The sequence below is a fragment of the Lissotriton helveticus genome, chromosome 12 (assembly GCF_964261635.1).
Source record: "Lissotriton helveticus chromosome 12, aLisHel1.1, whole genome shotgun sequence".
NCBI classification, from domain to species: domain Eukaryota; kingdom Metazoa; phylum Chordata; class Amphibia; order Caudata; family Salamandridae; genus Lissotriton; species Lissotriton helveticus.
In genome coordinates, this window is record NC_136073.1 from 806417143 (window position 1) to 806436678 (window position 19536).

Below are 19536 nucleotides of genomic sequence, written 5' to 3' on the forward strand. Positions count from 1 at the left end.
CCAATCGCTCCACCCAGCCTGGCACATCCCGCCACCAATCAGAGCTTTGGCCTCCTACCAATTGTTGGCCGAGCTGGGGTGATCGTCACCAATAGCCAAACTGCCTGCAACACGTTCCACCAATAAACCTTCGTCAGAGAAACGAGGCGTGGCGCAGTTTTAGAGGACTTCATCTCCCAGAGCGACAAGCGAAGGTAGCGGGCCCCACAGAAGAGGTAGTCTTAAATATCTGCGTGTTAGTACTTTTATGGGGTGCTTGGAACTAAAGACTGCAACGGACATGCATAGAAACGTATAGTGTACTCAGAGACCCGAGCTAAGGTCTGGCTGCCATCTTAGAAAAGAGTTTATTTCAGTTTATAAGTGCTACTGCCGCCAAAACCAGAGAACATATATAAAGGAGTTAACTTTAGAAACGTTAAATATCACATTTCAAAAGTAAGATGTGTTACTGCAGAGGCTGACATTTTATTTATCACATATAGAGAACGTATAAAAAGTATGACGAACATTTTAGAAATGTGCTAACTGCACAGACCATTCAAAATTATTATGTTTTTTATTGGAAATAATCGTTTTATGAGCTGTGCTTTCAATTGAATCTTCCCATGCCAAATAGGGGTAATCGCGCCGTTTGTTTTAGTCCTTCTTTTGTTTCTTAAACCACCGACTCATGTCGTAATTGGGATGCTGGAAGGTGTAGTCATCTGTGTAATGTGCTGATGGGAATTGTAGTCATCCGTGGAGCTTCCCGATACACAGAGCTCTAAGTGGCAGGCGGGGGTGAGGAGACCGGTCGGCATACCACGTGAGAATAGAAAGAAGAGGTTATGTCTTTTAAAAGAGAGGGAGACGACGGCAGCCAGCTCAATGTGCTGAAGGTATGTTTACCACCACATAGCCTTGCAGCGGTACAGCCTCTGCCCCAGAGTACACTGGTACTTGTGGTCCGGATTTTTAAATAAACTAACCATGATCATTAGTATTGGACACCTTAAGACTGGGTTTTGGTTTCAAGTCATTCTACGACCGCCACAATATGATTGATTGAGACCTAGCACGTTTGTTTTGTGGATCAGTATTATCTCTTCATCTACTCCATGTGGGTCCTCATGGCTTAAAGGTGGAGGTGTTGTTTATGAAAAAATAGCCGTTTCACTGGCTTAAACATGGTCAGTTGATGACGTTAAGGTGGCTATTGAGTTTACTTTATGGTTGCTTCATTGCTTTTAATACTGCTGCTTCATTGAAATCAAAGTTGGCCTCCTCCTGCATTCATCCTTTTTTGACTTAAAAATGGTTGTTTTATGGATATAAAAAAATTAAAAGACTAACGTTTTATTGCCAATAGCTACTAGGAAGTATCACAAATGGGACTTTCTTGACTCAAAGAATATTATTTTTTGGTCTATCCAACCGCGTCCTTTTAGATGTTTGTTGGCAAAAGGTTATGTGAACATACTAAAAACTTACAGCAGGCTTAAAGCCCGCCCATTCATTACCATTGATTGCTTTATTATCACTCTGTTATTTGCTTGCTTTTTATTCAATGGCTTGCCTTACTCTTCTTTTTTTCCGCGGTCGGGTCTGGATCGTTCCCGTTTGGGCTCCAGACATTTTTGGAGAAAGAAGAAAGGAAAAGACAGAAAACACAAGGAGAAGTCATCTGAAGACTCCAGGGGACTTCATCGACGAACAATCAGCAAGGAGAAGGCGTTTTTTCATCGAGATCCTCGACGACCGCCGACGAACACGCGACCAGGGAGCCCCTGGACGCTCGATGATGGACAACACGCCGTTCAAGTTCTGCCGTAACTGCCGCCACAAGTACGCGCAGAAGGACCAGCACCCGGTTTGCAACCTTTGCCTACCGGTGGACCACGAAAGCGGAGACTGCAATGCCTGCTCCGCCTTCGCACCGAAGACCCTTCGTGTGAGGGAGAGACAGAGGGTAGCGCAAGCCACCCTGCAAGGGAAGGCCCCGACTCCGTCCCTCTACGAGCTGGGGATGTCCTCCGAGGAAGAAAACAACGCTGCCGCCGAAGACGACAGCTACACGGTCGTAGAGACCGATTACACGAAGACTTCTGATAAGGTAGGAGACTCTTCGGCCCCCAAGAACCCGAGAGACTCTGAGTCTCGAAAAATCGAGGGCAAGACCCCGAAAGCGCCGACGCCAAAGAAGGCGGCGTCCGCGACTACTCACAGGCCCAGCGGATCCTCTGAGAAGGAGTCCCCGGCGCCGAGACCTGCTGATCAGCAGAAAACATCGAAAATCGTCCCCGAAAAGGATCGATCGACGCCGAGGGAGAAAGACCCTAAACTAACGACGACGATCAGAGAGTCAAAACCCGGGTCGACGTCGAAAACTTCGACACCGAAAACCTCGGCACCGAACCAAGCGCCGAAAAGAACGGCTGATCCATCCAAAGCGGAACACGCGGCCAAGATGGAGAAGAAGAGAAGGCGCCTCGAGGCCGAAATGGAGAACATCATGCAGCGGAAGAAAGATTTCGACGCTAAGATGAAAGCCTTCACGATCCCTCACAAGACCAAGCCTCCGGTGGTGGAGGTAGTCGAGGAGGAAGACGAGATCGACGAGGTCGCCGAGGAACAAGACCAGGACGTCGAGGTGGTCGACGACCAAGAAGGGTACGAGAATCCCTACGATAGTTACAACTATGGGGAGGAAGAGGATAGCTGGACGGACGCAGAGTCGGCACCCTCTGACCTACAGGAGGTAGATTACATAGATGTCGACACCGACAGCCCGGAGGAGGCAGTCGACACATACCCCTCGAGGCCCTCGCCGCCGGACGACATCGGGGCCTACAACTCGGTGATAAAATCTGCCGCAGCAGCATTCAAGCTCAAGCTCGACGAAGAGAAGCAGAAAGCAGACTTCCTTCTAGAGACATTGCTCCCAACACAAACAAGGAGCCAGTACCTTCCAAAGCTCGACAGCGTCTTGGCCCAGGGGAAGGAAGCATTCAGGGAACCCGCAACATGCAAGGCAGTAACTCCCAGAACAGAGAAAAAGTACAAACATTCCTCAAAGGACCCAGCCTACATTCAGGGCACGGTCTCCGCAGACTCCATTATCACGGCCACAGCAAGGAAGAGGGCTAACGTACCCACTACCTCGGGTCCACCACCGGATAAGGAGAGCAAGAGGATGGATCTGGTGGGCAGAAGGATCGAACGGAATGCCGTGACCCACTGGCGCACGGCTAATTCCAACGCCCTGATAAACAGGCACATGTACTAGATCATGGAGGAGCTGGGGCAGCTGGTGAAAGACCTGCCCCAGGATGCCAGGCAGAAGGCCGAAAAACTGGTTGAAGAAGGGAAGAACGCAGCAAATTCTTGCCTTAAGACGGCCCTAGATGGGGCAGACACCGCCAGCAGGCTCATGATGATGGGTGTCACGGAAAGGAGACACGCCTGGCTCAGGATCTCAGGGTTCAAACCGGAGGTGCAACACAGCATCCTGAACACACCATTCAACGGTGACACGCCAGGGCGACTGACGCTGGAATCTGGGGATCAGGGTTCGATCCCCGGCTCCGGCGGCAGGTTAGCCCAGCACCATGCGACTCTGGGCAATAGCTTGCTTAATCTTCCCGATTGCCCCCAGCACCTAGAGACCCTAACGGGTGATTGTGCGCTATACAAATGTGGATTATTATTATTATTATTATTACCTTCCCCTGGCAGCACGGCCTATTTACCATTGTTGCGATTTGCTGGCTTGTATCCTTCCACATTTAGGACACTACATTTTCTTCCTCTTTAATCACCCCTTGGGAGTGCATTTGTTTTCTATCCCCCCCTCGTGTGCCACTTCCACACCCCCCCCCCAACAATGCCCTCACCCCCTCCTTCGTGTTAGGGCAAGGTGTAAAGTATTTCTGCAGTACTAAAACAGTAATAAAGACAAAAAGCAAAACAATAAAAAGCCCGAACCGAATAAGAAAAATAGAGTAACATTGAATAAACAAAATGACAAAACCCAATAAGGGAAAAGGAGAGATGATTTAAAAAAAAAAAAATGTAATGCGAAGAAGCACAATGTGCCAGTGATACTCAATGGTCCTGGCAGACTGGAACCTAAACATAATTTGAGGCTGACTGCGATGAAGTGCAGATCGGATACACCAATTAGGTTCATCCTGGTCAATGATTTTACGTTCTGACTTAGCCCTTTGAGTCCCAATCCACCACAAGAATACACTTCAAAAGCCCACCCAGGACCCCAGGGTAGGTACTTAGAGGCTTACAGAATGACAGGCAGAGGCCAACAGCAGGGTTCAGTTGCCACTGGTCAGCTGGGCTGTTGAAGGCAAGGCCACTTTTAGCTTATTGTTTCCCTGTAGCTTGAACAGGAGGTCAACCTTAGGATACTTGGATTCCATTTGTTTGTCCAGGGTACAAGACGGAGAAGATCCAGTCATTCAGGTTCTTCTTCGGTGAGACAGCATGTGCAGTCCCCTTCTGTCCGTCCTCAGGGCCAGGAGTGTTTTTAATTGGTGCATGGAAATGCCATATTTATGCCTGGCATGAGCTACTGGGTGAGAATGACTCCTGGGTATTCCCTAACTAATGGGGTAAGAGTTGCTAGAACCAACCTTTTGTATCGTAAGAAGGAGTTTCAGTGGACATGATTAGGTTACAGATGATGTAAGTTTATTGTTCTTAGATGATAAGTAGGTTTTTCAGTAAAGATGTAGAAGAGAGAGAGAGTAATGTCAAAAAGGAAGCTCACAGCCCCACCCTGAATATTCTGTGAGCTTCAGAGGAGTAATTTACACTCATTCTGGTCAGCATATTGTTTGCTACTGGAAAGCATTTCACACCTACTCAAATGCTAATCCCTGATTGTGAGAAGTTTGAGAGCAAATTAGCCTCCAGGCACTTCAAGCACAGAAAAGGTAACTTTCAAGAAGTTACTTAAAAAAAATCTTTATTAAAAATCAGAGTTCACAATTGAATTGGATTTTTAATACCTATTAAAAATAGTTGTTTAATTATTTTTGTAGCTGGTCCCATTCCTGAGATACAGTTTGGGGTTTTAATCTATACTCTGGTTTTCTACATAGAGCCGCTTGTTGTGCCACAGTAACTAGTCACTGTAAGAGCATGTTAACATTCAATTTCTACATGTTCTACTTTTAAATACCATGCACCCAGTCTTGTGAACTAAAAGGCCCTCATAGGCGTGACCTATTACTATTTAATCAAAGGTTTTAACCAGTGTTTAAACTGTCACAGTTGGGTTACAATGGTAGGGCTGAAGCCATGTTTTACACTGTCACCTTAGCGGATGACACAAAAGCTGTTTCCTTTCAGTAGTGACATTTAAGTTGCAAACCCTGGGATTTATATGTGAGTTAAATATACCAGCTAGGAATATTCTAATTCAACCATGTGTAAACGGGGAGCACATGCACTTTACTACGGGTTAGCAGGGTTTAAAATGCATCTGATTCTAAAACCTGCAAAAATATAGAGTCTAACAAAACGGTGTTACCATGCGGAAAATGCTCATTTCTGTGCTGACCCTATTATATGAACATCCTGGGGGGTTAAAATAGGCACAATATAGGCTGAGAGTACTGTAAAAAAAATACCATGGCATGAACCCCAACAAGGTAGGCATTTCACTTGTGTCAGTAGAGACCGCCAATAGAATTAATTTATAATCCTAAAATACAGCAACATCTCCCCGGGAAGGTAGTCTGTTGGCCCTTCCATGGCAATCACTGACATTTCAGCTGTGGGCTAGTTGTAAACAGTGGAACAAAAAAATATGTTTGTTATTCCCAGCTTGCCAATTTGGCTGAATTGTGTGCTTTCAGGTAATTATGAACATATTCCTCTACCGACATCTTGTGCAGTATTGGGTGCATTTAAAGTAAATCTAAAAGTTATTGGTAAGTTTGTGGTAAAAAGATTCTGCACTGACCCTCCTGTCTTGAAGCTCCTCCCTCCTAGCCAAAAACAGCCACCTTTTTTTACAGCTCATAGATGGGTAAAAAAATAAGACTAAGGACACAATGCCAGGCAGTTCTAGGCATCCTGTCGGGAAGCAAGCCATCCGCATCAGAAAGCTGCACATTTGGCGTTACACTCTACCTGAATGCTGATAGCAGAACAAACTACTCACATGGGAGGCAATGCTACAAAAATGGGACATTTGGCCACCCTAAACTGCTTTAGGGATTTGAAGAAGGCCATATAGTTGATGTCAAGGCTATTGACTCTTTTGCAACTATCCTGTTTTATTTGCCTAAAAATGTCTATTTCATTCACTTAAAGATGCCCATTTCAGTGGTTTAAACATGCCCTCTTCATTTATTTGAAAATGGCTACCTTTATGTCGAGGACTAATTTATTTTCTTTTTTTTTTAAGCACTTTTTTCCTAGAAGACTGTCTACTCACACATAATCCATCTGTTCCAGCAACATACTTGCCATTCAACACCCTTGGAATGGGCTCTGTTTTGGACTTGTTCCAAACATCACCTTCAGACAATTTAACCACATCTTTTAACAAGCGAAGGACTCTAGAAAAACCTAGACAAACCCTTATCTGAGTTTCTTTACACATATCCAGTCTCCTTTTTCAAACACCTAATTCAACTGTGTTCTCCTAACTGCTTTATCATATCATGCTCTTTATTTTCCTCTCCACAGTCACTTTTCTGCATCCAACTAAGCTTCAAAACCCCCACACCCATTTGACCTGCCCCTCCCCATTTACTTTATATGTCATTTTACCAGTCACTATTTTGGGAGTTCCTTGAATACCACCCCAGCTTGTTAATAGCCTCTTTCCTAACAGTAACTTATTTCATTGCCAATTGAATAATTCCTTTAATATACTATTCCACCTTTCTACCAATCTATTCCCTTCCTCATTATATATTGAGAACCAGGTGTGATGAAACCCACGGTTTGCTAAAATGTCATTTCATTGGAAAGAAGCTAGACTCCATTTCACGAGAGTACGTACATCCACACATACAAATAACTCCTAAAACTTGTCCTTAGGGACAGAAATCTGGTGATAGACTGAAGACTGTTTGCTGGACGAAAAACGGATGCTCCCATCATTACGGCTATCATCTTGTTAATAGTTTTCCCCTTTTTTGGTGCTAAATTTAAGACCTTTTTTAAAGAGTGTAGGAATGTTTTTAAGTCGTCCAACTTTTCAATTCCTAAATTTGAGGTGTTTGTGCTTCTGAAAACAAGTTGAGTGCCTCAGATGTTGAGTGCCTCAGATGTTGAGTGCCTCAGATGTTGAGTGCCTCAGATGACCTTGGTCCTCCCAGGCTGTTATATAATATTGCCATACAGCAGCAATACCTATAATAAGAGAACAAGTGGAGCTGTCTTTAGAATCTGGTTTTGGTTCCAGATGAATGGAGAAAGGAAGTAAAACCCTTATTAAAGAAGAGGAATGTAGAATGCAGTAATGTAGCAAATTATAGGCCAATTACGGTGCTGTCGTATATTCGTAAATTTACCATTTAGATTACGGCTTAGCAATTTTCCGCTGTTTAGAGATACATTACCTTCTAAACTCTTGGAAACTAGAATCGAGGGCAGGGAGAGGCACAGGAACCGCTCTTGCCTTAGCTATTGGGTAAATCAGATCTATCACTGACCAAGGAGACACCCCAGCCCTGCTGCTTCTTGATTTTCAGAAGCTTTCAACACGGTCTATCATAAAATCTTAATTACAAGTCTAGAAAGCTCCAGAACTAAAGGGCAGGTTTTATCATGGTTTGTTTCTTGCTTGAAGACAGGGCCAGGTAGAAGTCCTATCTCTCCACTGCTCTCAAGAACAAAGCATTTCATGTGGATTACCACTGGAATCAAGTTGTCACCTATCCTCTTCAATATTGATATCCAACCCCTGATTGATCTGATTAAGGTTCACAGGTGCACTGTGTTTTAATATCCGTGTGATACTCATTCAGTTTTTCGGCTTCAGCAACTTTCCCTTGGCTGAGATACTGCCTAAGAGCCTTTTGGCAGCTCAAAATTCGATGTCGCAAAATATTCTCCAACTAAATGCACACAAGCCAAAGCTACTATTGGTGGTACCTTGTCCAGAAAGATGGGCTGGAGCTCTCTGACCTACGGCGTTGGGAGCTGCACCCCTATCAATAACATTTGTAAAATCTCAGTGGATTAATTTGAACTCAAAATGATCCATTCCCCCCATTGTTTAAAGCAGTGACTAATGCATGCTTGTATTAACTGAAAACCTTATACAAGGCTTTTTGGATTGGTGAACATCAAGAGGCGGATCCTGTTGCCGCCGCTGCTGCTATTGAGGCTCTGAGCTCCGAGCTGGTGCTGTGTGCTGTTACCAGGGCCCAGCCCAGGCTGCCTTGTCCTACATCATCTAGGGTCAACGCTGATTGAAAAGATTTAAATGTTGAAATAGACCTATGTGAAAATTATAGTCCCATGCTATTGAAATGTGTATTGTACTAATAGGTCTAATAGTATTACGAGTACCTACCTGGAGACGGTTATTACTCTAACATTGCCATCAAAGGTCCATTGTCTGTCATTGCAGATGCACTGCTTGCCTACATATTTACACTTTATTGGATTACTTTGCGTTTATAAAAAAAATGGTATAATATGCAAGCCTATTTAGAATAAGTAAATCTTGATAAGAGAATCCTTTTTCTTGCCGGTGAATTCCTTTTCTACATTACATCAATGCCATCATTATAATTTTATCATAGATCACAGGAATAATAAAGATTCCTTCCAAAGGGCATTTGTGGCACCATTGACGCGAAAAAATAGTAAGTCTTCATCCGATTTGATTTTTTTTTTTATCCATCCTGCTAGAGTCACGTTCATGTCGTTGGTTCATAATTGAGCAGTCTAGGCTCTAGAGGGTTTTATTGTCTCTCCTCCTCCTTTCGCCAGTACAAGCTGACTTGTCCAACAGCTGCGAGCCTGGGCAAGGGGCTCTCGAAAGCCACCACACTCACGGCTCGATCTGCTGGCAACATGTGACTGATAGCGGCCACCTTGGCACTGAATCCGACATGCCTGAGGTCGCCCCTGCTCCCAGTCCTCAGGTACCTGAACTATCCAACCTCCACATGACACCGGAGGGGGGGGAACAAAGAAGAAGTGCCCCGAGTACTGAATGACCCAGGAGCGGACTGGGGAGCAACAAGGCGGAAACCAACGCAGCCGTTGAGTGTTGGCAAATTGAGGTCGGTTGAAGGTGGAGGTGGTGCAGTGGGATTAGCCCCACTGCTCTTCGGAGAGCCCCAAGTCTGTGGAAGTGACCCAGCTAAGCTGGGTTCGGCTTGCAGTCGGGTGAGCTCCCCCACCCCCTCTGCCTCGAGGCGAATACCCCACAAGGGGGGTGAGGCGGCGCTAGAGAAGGGCTTCAATTAAGCTCATGGTAGCAGCCACTGAAAAAATGCTTGAATGTCAATGGCAACCTGCAAGGATTTACAAAGCCACAAGCTTACTCCAGCCAGCTTGTGCTTGCCTCTGTTAGGCTTGCAACTGCTATCAGCTACCAGCCACTCAGTTTCACCGACACACACTCACCCATTGGGGTGAGTCATACCACTGTAAAATACACAGCTAAAGTTTTAAATATCTTGTATTCTCTCAACCCTTGCATCCCCCTCTAATCCTGACCAGAGTGAAAAGAGCTTATTAGCACTTCCATACACCTTCATCCTCTGTAACTACACCTTTCTGCAATTAGGCTTCACATAGACCTCAGGGTAACTTTCAGGCTAAGGCGAATGAGGTCAGGGAAAGTTAGGGGGCCGATCCCCTTAAGGTCTGCAAAGAAAAGATGCAATAGACAAAATATATCATCCGCACTATTACAAACTACAAACGAACCATTTCTTACCGTAACTGATATATAACCTTTGAACCAGTCTGGAAGAGGTGCAACCGGAACTCAGAACTCGAAAGCGGTAAGTATAATTGGAAAATCTTCGTCCTGCACTTTTCAGCCCAAAAATATACACTAAGTTACATTTTTTGAAGGATGCAGGCTCCGGTCTCTTCCCCAGCAATGAAGGACTTGCAGGTCTTAGGACACCATTGCTACCGGAGGCTGTAGCAATCCCTACTAGAATGGGCCCCGTACCCTCTGTTACCTAAAGCCCTCTTGATGCCAGTGTGCACTACTAGAGGGGCAGGTCAAATGCATTAGAAGGGGCTCTTGCTTCCGAACAGGCTCCCCCTTGGACCAAGCAAGAGGGGCTAAACGAAGTCTCCAAGGGCTAACCCACTGACCCAGACCATGGGCAGTCATTGGATTTGGCTCATTGGCCTCTTTACCCAGCAGCAGCAGACCCACATGGTGAAGCCAAAGGGAGCAATCTTTTGGGCCATAGTAACCCAGAGGGAATTCGTAACTCTCAGTCAACTGAATCGCAGATCCCAACCCAGGAGGCATACCAATAGACTATAAAACTTGACCGACCCCAAGCAAGGAAACTCATTCATATCCCACCAGCAACAGAAGAGACCATTCAGACCTAGAGGACCCGGAAGGGTTTCTACGGTCATGCACAGACTTCTCGTACCTTGGAACTCAGGAATGGGAGGAGATGTTTCCATCATATGCACAAAGTTCCTCCCAGGTTGCTGGCCAGAATACCCTGCATTTGCACCAGGATCCGAAAATGTACCAAAACTGAACAGTGTTTGGCTCTCTGTCTGGAATGCCGTACAGCTGTCAGTTGACGCACTGCAATACCAATCTAATAAAAGGGACATCCAGCTGACATTGCTTAACCCGCTGGCTGTCTTCATCACAGGCATCAATAAAAAGCGTGGCAACTTAAACTCGCTCAACAAGCGTGCCCAATCAGATACTTTGCTGGCGCAAGCAAGCTGCTCTTGTGCCCTGATTGTAGACAAACTGTCCACACTGCCCTCAATGCTCAGTGATTTTCTTACAGACCTCAAACAGCCTTTACAAGGAAGGCAGCTTCATACTTCAACAACCCCTATCACGGAAACACACGAATTGCAACAAAACAATAGGCCAACATCTTCTCCTGAGACCAATTCAAATCAAAACACCTGCAGACCTCCCCTCCCAAAAGGGCTCCACGATGTCCTCCAGTCGGGCAGGCGGCAGCCACAACACTGGAGACTTCCTTAGTACAAAATAACAAGGCCTGTGATAGACGGAAGCAAAGAAGGAAATAAAAATGCCACACCAAAGCAAGCAAGCGAGTACCCTATATTTATATGAGTGGCTAGACCTCTGAGGACGGAATCTTCTTACCTGCCTTCCCTACCGTCAGGAAATCCCAGCAGCGAAAAACCAACCCAAAAGTGAATCTGGAGAAAGATACCCCCCCCCCCCCCCCCGCCCCCCTTCACAGCATCCTGGAGGGACAGCCTGCCTTCAAGACTGAGGAAATGCTTGAGACAAAAGGCAAACTGGATGCAAATGAAGTCGGGGAATGTTATTCTGCCCATGTAACCAAGAGGGTCAGCCCAGCTGCAAAGCCGCCGAAACAGGCGAGTCCAAGGGCAAGAGGGACATAAAAGCTAGAACGGACGAAGCAACCATTCATCTAGTAGAGCCAGCAGTGCAATATCAAGAATGCTCCCAAGGCCCTATAACAGGAGCCATGATTCTTGACAGCGCACCCCATTAGAGCGCACAGCAAGGCATCCTTGCCAGCAACTCAGCCCTGGTGATAAGAGCCACCATGTCAGAGGGAGGGCCTGGCGAAGAGCAAGTTCACACCAGGACATTTATCACTCACCCCACCACTCCAAGAATCAGCTGCAACATCCAAAGTGCAAACAGGCACATTCTGCCAGAGGACCACACAACAAACATATGACAACCTAACATGGCCTAACGGCTAGGGCGCTCGACCTCGGACCTGGGGAACTGGGTTCGAGTAATGACACTAAAAACATCCTGTGATTCTGGGCAAATCACTTAATTTCCCCGTGCCTAACAAAAATGAATGTGTGTCCTCATGTAACGTAACTGGTGCTATGTAAAGCATTCTGATACCCGATTCGGGTCAAGTTCGCGCTATATAAAACTCTGCAAAATAAAAAAAAAATCATTGGAAGACCATGAAGACACAAGTTCTAACTTTCCGGCGAGAGTATAAATGTAAAGGCAAATTGGGAAAACCTACTATGGTTACTAGCACCAATACCGAATTTATCTGACCTAAGGTCAACTGACCTTATATCGATAGAATTTATTTTGCCCTTCTGAGAGCGAAGTTACCAACGCTTATTGGAGTACAAATGCTATCCCCCACTCAGTGCTGACGGAATGGTTGACTTTTAAGAGATGGGGAATTAAGGTGTCCCCCTAATACGAGCCAGAATATCCTTCACCCTTTCTGCTTTCAGACCAAACTAGAGCGGATGCTTGGCCACACAAATCTATCTACTCTGTGCTCAAGGGGCCACTGGGAATTCACCTTTGAAGTGGGCTGTACCTAAAGAACAACATAGGCCAAATTCAAATATATGCAGGCCCTCCTCTTACGACTCGAGATGGATCTCACGGACAATAAACTGGGCGCCCCCACCCCCGAGAGCCCATGACAGAACTTAGACAATGGTGCACCCATCAAGGCCAGGCAAGGCTTCCAACGCCCTTGTTCCTGGAACATCAATGGCCTCGCTAGTAAAACATTAGACAAGGATTTTCTTCAATATATGCTGTCTTTTGACATCATCCTTTTCCAGGAAACATAGCTTGCAGAACTCATCCATGTACAGGGTTTCATGAATTTCTTTGTCCCAGCAAGCAAAGAAATGTAGGACAGTCATCTACTGGGCGAATTGGCAATTTACATCTCTGCGACAAGCATAGGCTCAGCAGAGGTTTTGCAGACCAAGTCTCTGGCAATTAACACCACAAAATCTCAATTCAGAACTATAAAGGCACCGAACAAGTGGTAATCATAAACGTATACATCCACCCAAAAAATACATCAAAGGCCTCAAGGTTGCTGGTGTAAGAGATTTTGAATAATACAAACACATTTTGTAAGAGGGTCTGAGGCAATGTTTAAAGACCTAGCCAAAATAAATAGCCCCACTGGAACATCTATACACAAAAATATATCCAGGGGTCCAAGACTACAACTCTGAATGCTATACTATCCTGCACAAACCAAATGTGTGCGCTAACTTCCTTAACGGAAACTGCTATACATGAAAATAATATTCACATAGACTGATTCCCATCACTCACCCATAGGTGACATGCTTCATCATCTGGGTCTCCTCATTGATGTCACACTTGTGACACTAAGGGCTACAACCTCATCAGAGGGATGAGGGAGCCCGAGGATGTTTTGTAAGGGTCACTACCTGAGCTTACAGATGAGAGCAAAAAAGGTCTTTACGTTTTTTATAGGAAAAAAATGCAGTGCACAAAAAGAGAGATGACAGTGAATTAGAATTGACCTATGAGAGACCCTATCTTCATTATTGTCTCTCGCAAATCAAACCTAAAAACAGTGCAAAGTGACCGTCTTTAACAAATAACTGTCTGTTATTCAAAACAAGAGGGTCAACATGTTTCAGCACCTGTGGACAACATTCAGTCCAATGCCTTCTTCAGGACCACTACTTAATTGCTACTGCATATGTGTAAAAAACTATTAAAAATGAATCTACAATGTATGAAAATACATGAAAAGACACCAGAGACGGTTGGAACAGATACAACCGAATCACCTGTACTTAGGCATGTGTAGTCCTTCCTCCCCAAATCCCGTACAGCTCACGGTTTCCAAAATGCATGATGAGGATACCTCACCTCACCTGGCTGAGGCTCAGGGAATACGGAGGCACCGCTCTTCCTGTCGGTACCTCGGAGGGGCATTCACGCTGTAGTACCGACAAGAAGAGCACTACTTCACAGGGTCCACTCTTACCATCTAGGGGTAAAGGCAGATAGGGCAGATAGCTGTGGCCTTCCACGCAACCCTCCCTGCACTCTACCTCCAGTAGAGGCACCTAGCTCTGTACATATTGTCAACTAAAAGAGAATCAGTTCTCTTCATCTACTATAAATGACCGGTCAGCAAAGGCGAAGGAATTGTTTCAACAATTAAAAGCAACTCCCATCAGTGTTTTAAAAACAGGGCAGGGTTTCACTAAAGGGCTTGCAGACAGTTTTGCTCTACCAATGAAAACAGGGCCCCACATAAATCACACCAGGCAACAGGGCAGCATACAACTGACACAACTTAAATCGCTTAAAAGAGCAGTATAGGAGAGGATGGGGCCTCGTGGCTAGAGCTTTCAACCTCGAATCTGGGGACCCGGGTTAGAGTTTCGGCAGGGATGCTCAACAACCTGTGAATCTGGGCCAATCACTTCATCCTAACAAAATGAATGTGTCCGTCAGTATCGCAACTGGTGCTCATGTGATACTCTCTGATACCTTCGGGCGAGTTCGCGCTATATAAAAACTCCACCCCCTCCCCACACACAAACCGCATTAAGACAACAAAAAAATGTGTTAAGGAAATTGAAGTGGGTCATAAAAAAAACACAGGAAGGCCAGCTCTGGGCCAAATTGTTATCGGATATAAAACACAATGATAGCACATGCTTTTGGGGAACACCCAACAAGTTATTGCGCCCTGTCCAAACACGGATCTGAAGTTAGCCAGTCAAACATCAGCCTTGCTCACACCCACAGCATGCTATCTAAATGTTCTGATACAGACACATGAAGAATTAGCTAGACATCAAATAGCATGAGCAGAAGAGAAATTGCCCAAGGCCATAATGGCATTCCCCACTCTCTTCAAGCATGAAGCAGAATATTGGGCGGAGGGTCTCAAACCAGTCTCCTCACAAATCAGGACTGAGGGTGCACTACCAGCCTCTTGGAAGGGCTCTATAATCGCGCCCATTTTTCAGAGTGGGGAGGAATCGCAGACAAAAAGCTACCACCTAGTGGCACTGATTGATAATGAGGCTAAGTACTTCACTGAGGCACCGCTTGAGTAATTAACTGCATGGGCATCTGACAAAAGCATAGTTTCGCTAAACCATACAGGATTTTCCAAGATGAATGGCACTACAACCAACATCTTGGCCCAATCCCTCTTAATCGATGCAGCCAAAAGTTCAAGAATGCCATTGTATCTCTGTTTCATTGACTACAGGCAGCCTTTGCCCACATCGATAGGGGCAAATTTTGAAGCAAATTGGCTCATTGGAACATCACCCATGCCCAGGCCCTACTGAATGCGCTCATCTTGCTCCATACTGACACATGGGGTCAGGTTAAATTGGGGACAGGAACACTACTCTCCAGGGAAATCCTCCCAACTAAAGGGCTGGTGCAGGGGTGTATTCTTGCACCTACCTTGTTCAACTGCTTCAGTTAATCAGGGAGTTTTAAGTGCGCTACTCATCTGTGAGGGTCTCAAGGCACTGGGTGTGGGGGGGAGCAGCTCCGATCACTCAAAGAGCCAGGTCTGGAGGGTCTTCCTGAAGATATGCAGGGTGGGGGCGCGTCTGATGTCGAACGGGAGCTCGTTCCAGGTCTTGGCCACGATGTCGGAGAAGGTTCTGGCAGTTCGGATGCTAAAGTTAGACACCTGTAACTCCCACGCCCCAAATCTGGACGGCAAGACTCACTCCAGTCTCTTATGCTGATGACTTGGTCTTGGTGAGTCGCATACACGTGAGGCTGCAACATCTGCTTATAACCATGCACGTTAAACTTAAACTTAAACTTAAAACGTTCTGACCATCAACCTAGACAAAGCCAAGACTCTGCTGATAAACAACAATAAGAAAAGAATACCGACCTGGCAATGGGCTAAAATAAGGATTGACTCAGCCGAGGACTATAAATACGTGGGTATAATCATTGACAAAAAATGGATCATTCATCCCCCAGAAGGAGACAAAGCAGAAGGGCTTGGCACTGGCCATAACGTTTAAAAATCTCAAGAGAAAACTGGCGGGCGAAAATTCTTCTTACGGTGGCGCAAGTGAAGCTCCTGTCAACCATAACATATAGAAGTGAAGCACTGAGAGGAAGGGACACAACCATATTGGACAGGTCAATGACTAGAGCGTACAGACTAATTTTCAGCCTCCCGAACTATAGCACAAATCAACCTGGAATTTGGCCTGCCAAGACAGACTCTGATGATGCGGGGGGGTCTATTTAACTTGTTGGAATAAGATCAGGAAGGCAGACTCCCACACCCTGAACTATCACCTTTGGCAGGAGCTGCAAGAGAGGGCCTCTTCAGCTGCCTGAGACTACCTCCAATACTCGTTATTATTCACTGGGATAGGCCACCTTTGGGGAATCCTCACCAGCCATGTGGTCTTCAAAAACCTGTCCATAAAATCAATAAATACTCTCATACCTGGATGATTCTAAACGATTACAGCACTGCGGCACCTCAATAATACTTTCATGCAGGGTATACCAACATAGTCAAGGAGAGGTTTTTGAAGTATCGCTTAGGTTTACTTCCTTCTCAATTACTATTTGTGTACTATTTGTATTTTATTGTCCGTTAAAGCTTTGCAAAGGTTTTAAGTAACGGAGAAAATGTAACCATAAACTTGAAACTTGTAGCTTAAAACTGAACAAGGCCCACGACTTTTCCTGTTACATTCTACTGACGGTATCGGGGGAAGTGATACAAACAACACTTACTGTTTCTGGCCCTGGCCATAGCCAAGAGGGACATAACGCAACTGTGGAAGGCGACACCCCCCCGACCCTAGGCAAATGGAAGACTGAATTAGACAAATGTATGGGGGTTTTTGATGCCCTGAGAAATACCGAAAGATCTGGACCCGATGGGCAACATATCGAGGTATTGACCTTCCCCCTCTGCCAGATACAGACCCCTAAAGGGAGCCCATTGATCCATGTTACTTATTAATCCCTATTTTGTTTGGATAGAGCATTGCTGCCCTGTGTGTACGTATACCTTGAAACTGATATGTTGTATATGTTACTATCGAGATCGAGAACTGTCTGCACATTGTTTGTATTGTTTCACCTGCATGTTTGGCAGGTGGCGTTGCATAACAGAAATGTGGTTATTGGTGATAACATGCTTTCTTCCTTACTGGTCTGTGTAGGGCTATGGCCCCTCTTATTGCAAAATAACCTAATAGAATTTGTTGTTAAGAAAAAACTGAACACAGCATTTTTTTTTGTACCTAGAACTCTTCACAGGTCATCATTTCATGTATTCTGTTGAGAATTGATTATTGCAATATGCCATGTTTAGCAAAGCCAGATTCAGCTTCAATACTACTGCAACATATTCAAAATTGTGCAGTGGTAGTTCTGCTTGGACGTAGGATAAGAGATTGAAGATCAAAAAAGAAACCGAGGAGGGTGAGGAATCACTTGCCATGAAGCCAGTATAATGTTCTACAGACCAAACAAGCCGTCTTCAGCACCACCCCGACATCCTCCAGCTGAAACGCCAGCAAACATACAAGATGCACATCTGTACATTCCCCACTTCCAACAAACAACTTTCCGTAGACAAGTTGTTGAACATTATTTGTGCTTGGCTCATCAGTACTACATAATTTCTTTGATCATCAATATCAAGCCCCATATCTTTCACATTTTTCATTCCTACCTACGATCTGACATGGACATATCTCAAAAATGGACTCTTAGAACCCCCCCACACCCAGTATATCTACACTGAGCCTCATACTTTCAGAAGTGGGCAGGGAGAGAGCTATCACACCCTATCCTCATACTGTACCTTAATAACTGGTCCTGATGTGTGGGGCGGACGAGCGCGCTTCTCCCAGTGATATCCTTGTCGCTGTTGAGTTTGGTAAAGTAAAGTGGGTCCTCTTGCAAGGGCAGGCGTGGTTGTTTTTTTTCCAATGAATTTACTTTGGCAGTGAAGGTTCCTTTCGAGGCGGTAGGGCAGCTTAACTTGATAATACTGGGATGGAATACCCAGGTATTGAGGTGATGGCTGTGATCCAAACACAGATATGTTGCCACATTTGTCATGGACTTCATTTTGTTATTTATTTTTATGCAGAAAAGAAGAGTTGCTGATCTGCTGGCAAGCTTCATACCTGAGGACGAGGCAATTCTACTGAAAAACGGGAAGTATGTTTCCTAATTCTTCTTGGATCAAACCCAAAATTATTATGAGAATAGCAAGCATGACCAAACCTATAAGATTCTGTCCTATTCTAAATACTAAGAAATAATGTGCCACGATTGATATTGGTGGGTTGCAGCTTCACAGTTATTGTCAGGAGAGAGACAGTGCACACATTTCATGACATTGGGCTACCCTGAACCAGTTTATGTTCTTGGATAGAGATGCATTTCTTTAGAGAAATAGTGATCAATTTCATGTCCTATGGTCTATACGCCCTGTCCCATATGTCATAAATTGTGTTTTGTGGGATAGTGTATGGTGTCACAGCCTCTTCGATTTAATGTTGAATGTCCAATTACTAAGCAATTAGATTGTCATTTTTCTTAGCAACAATGTGGCACATGCCATGTTCGGAAAGTAACGTTGACCAATGTCTATCCTAAAGAATACACGTCCTAGGTTAGAGTCCTACTCTCAGGGATAGATGGATACATACTTAACATTCATGGTAGCAGACAGCATATTTGATAACCCTATATAGAATTGTTTTCAATCCATGCCAAGTGTCTTTAAACCCTGAATGTCTGGAGGATTAAAGAAGGGGATCATTGGTAGTATGGACAAACTCTTTCTATGGACAGAACTTGATGCTCTTAAGGCTAATCATGGAGCGAACACAACACTATACGCTGGATATCAAAAGTACACCGTATCCTTAAATATACAATTTGGTGTTGCTTAAGATCTTTAAATAGCTCTCTAAAAAGGAGAACTACTATAATCTTTTTTGATTTTATCCGTACGTTATCTATAATTATCCCTAAAGAAGCAGGAGAGCAATCCCGCGAAACACGTGTTAGCTGGCTTTAATGATCACTATTTGAAGAACCAAGGTCCGAACTTGTGGACATACCACTTTATGCATCATATGCGATCCAACCTGGAGAACTTTCGCCAAACCACTACACATTTGTGTGGTATAGAGAAATTGGTCTGTAAGAAGAAACTTTAATGAGACGGATTACCAACTATAGAATTTCATTGAATTCTGTGGTCACCACATTCTGATATATTTTTTTCAATTCTGGACCATTATTAGGTCAAATTGCACTAATCTGACTCACTCCTAACTAGTTTGTTTTTATTGAACCAATACATATGCAAACATATTGTTAGAATTTTTTAGATAGATTTTAATTGTGGTCGCCACAAATATGTCATTTTTTAAATCATTTTATATGGTTCAAAGATTACTGATGGTTCAGAGTGAAATCAGTGGGACCTCTGCTGTACAGCTAGGCACCACCAAGAGGTGACACTTCAGTTATGCCCTTATACACTTTTCTGTAAGGTCTAAAGTAGCCGGTCACTCGCT

The 19536-nt window shown here is 44.7% G+C and overlaps 1 protein-coding gene across 2 annotated transcripts in view; it reads left to right on the plus strand.

Moving 5' to 3' along the window:
* Nucleotides 1-719: 719 nt before the first annotated feature.
* Nucleotides 720-19536, plus strand: part of SCNM1 (sodium channel modifier 1) — a 57181-nt gene continuing 38364 nt past the window's right edge. For both annotated transcript variants that reach the window (XM_078669306.1, XM_078669307.1), the window contains exons 1-2: nt 720-881; nt 18093-18163. In XM_078669306.1, coding sequence (XP_078525432.1) covers nt 831-881; nt 18093-18163 — 122 coding nt within the window. In that variant the 5' untranslated portion in view covers nt 720-830. The remainder of the gene's footprint in view (nt 882-18092; nt 18164-19536) is intronic.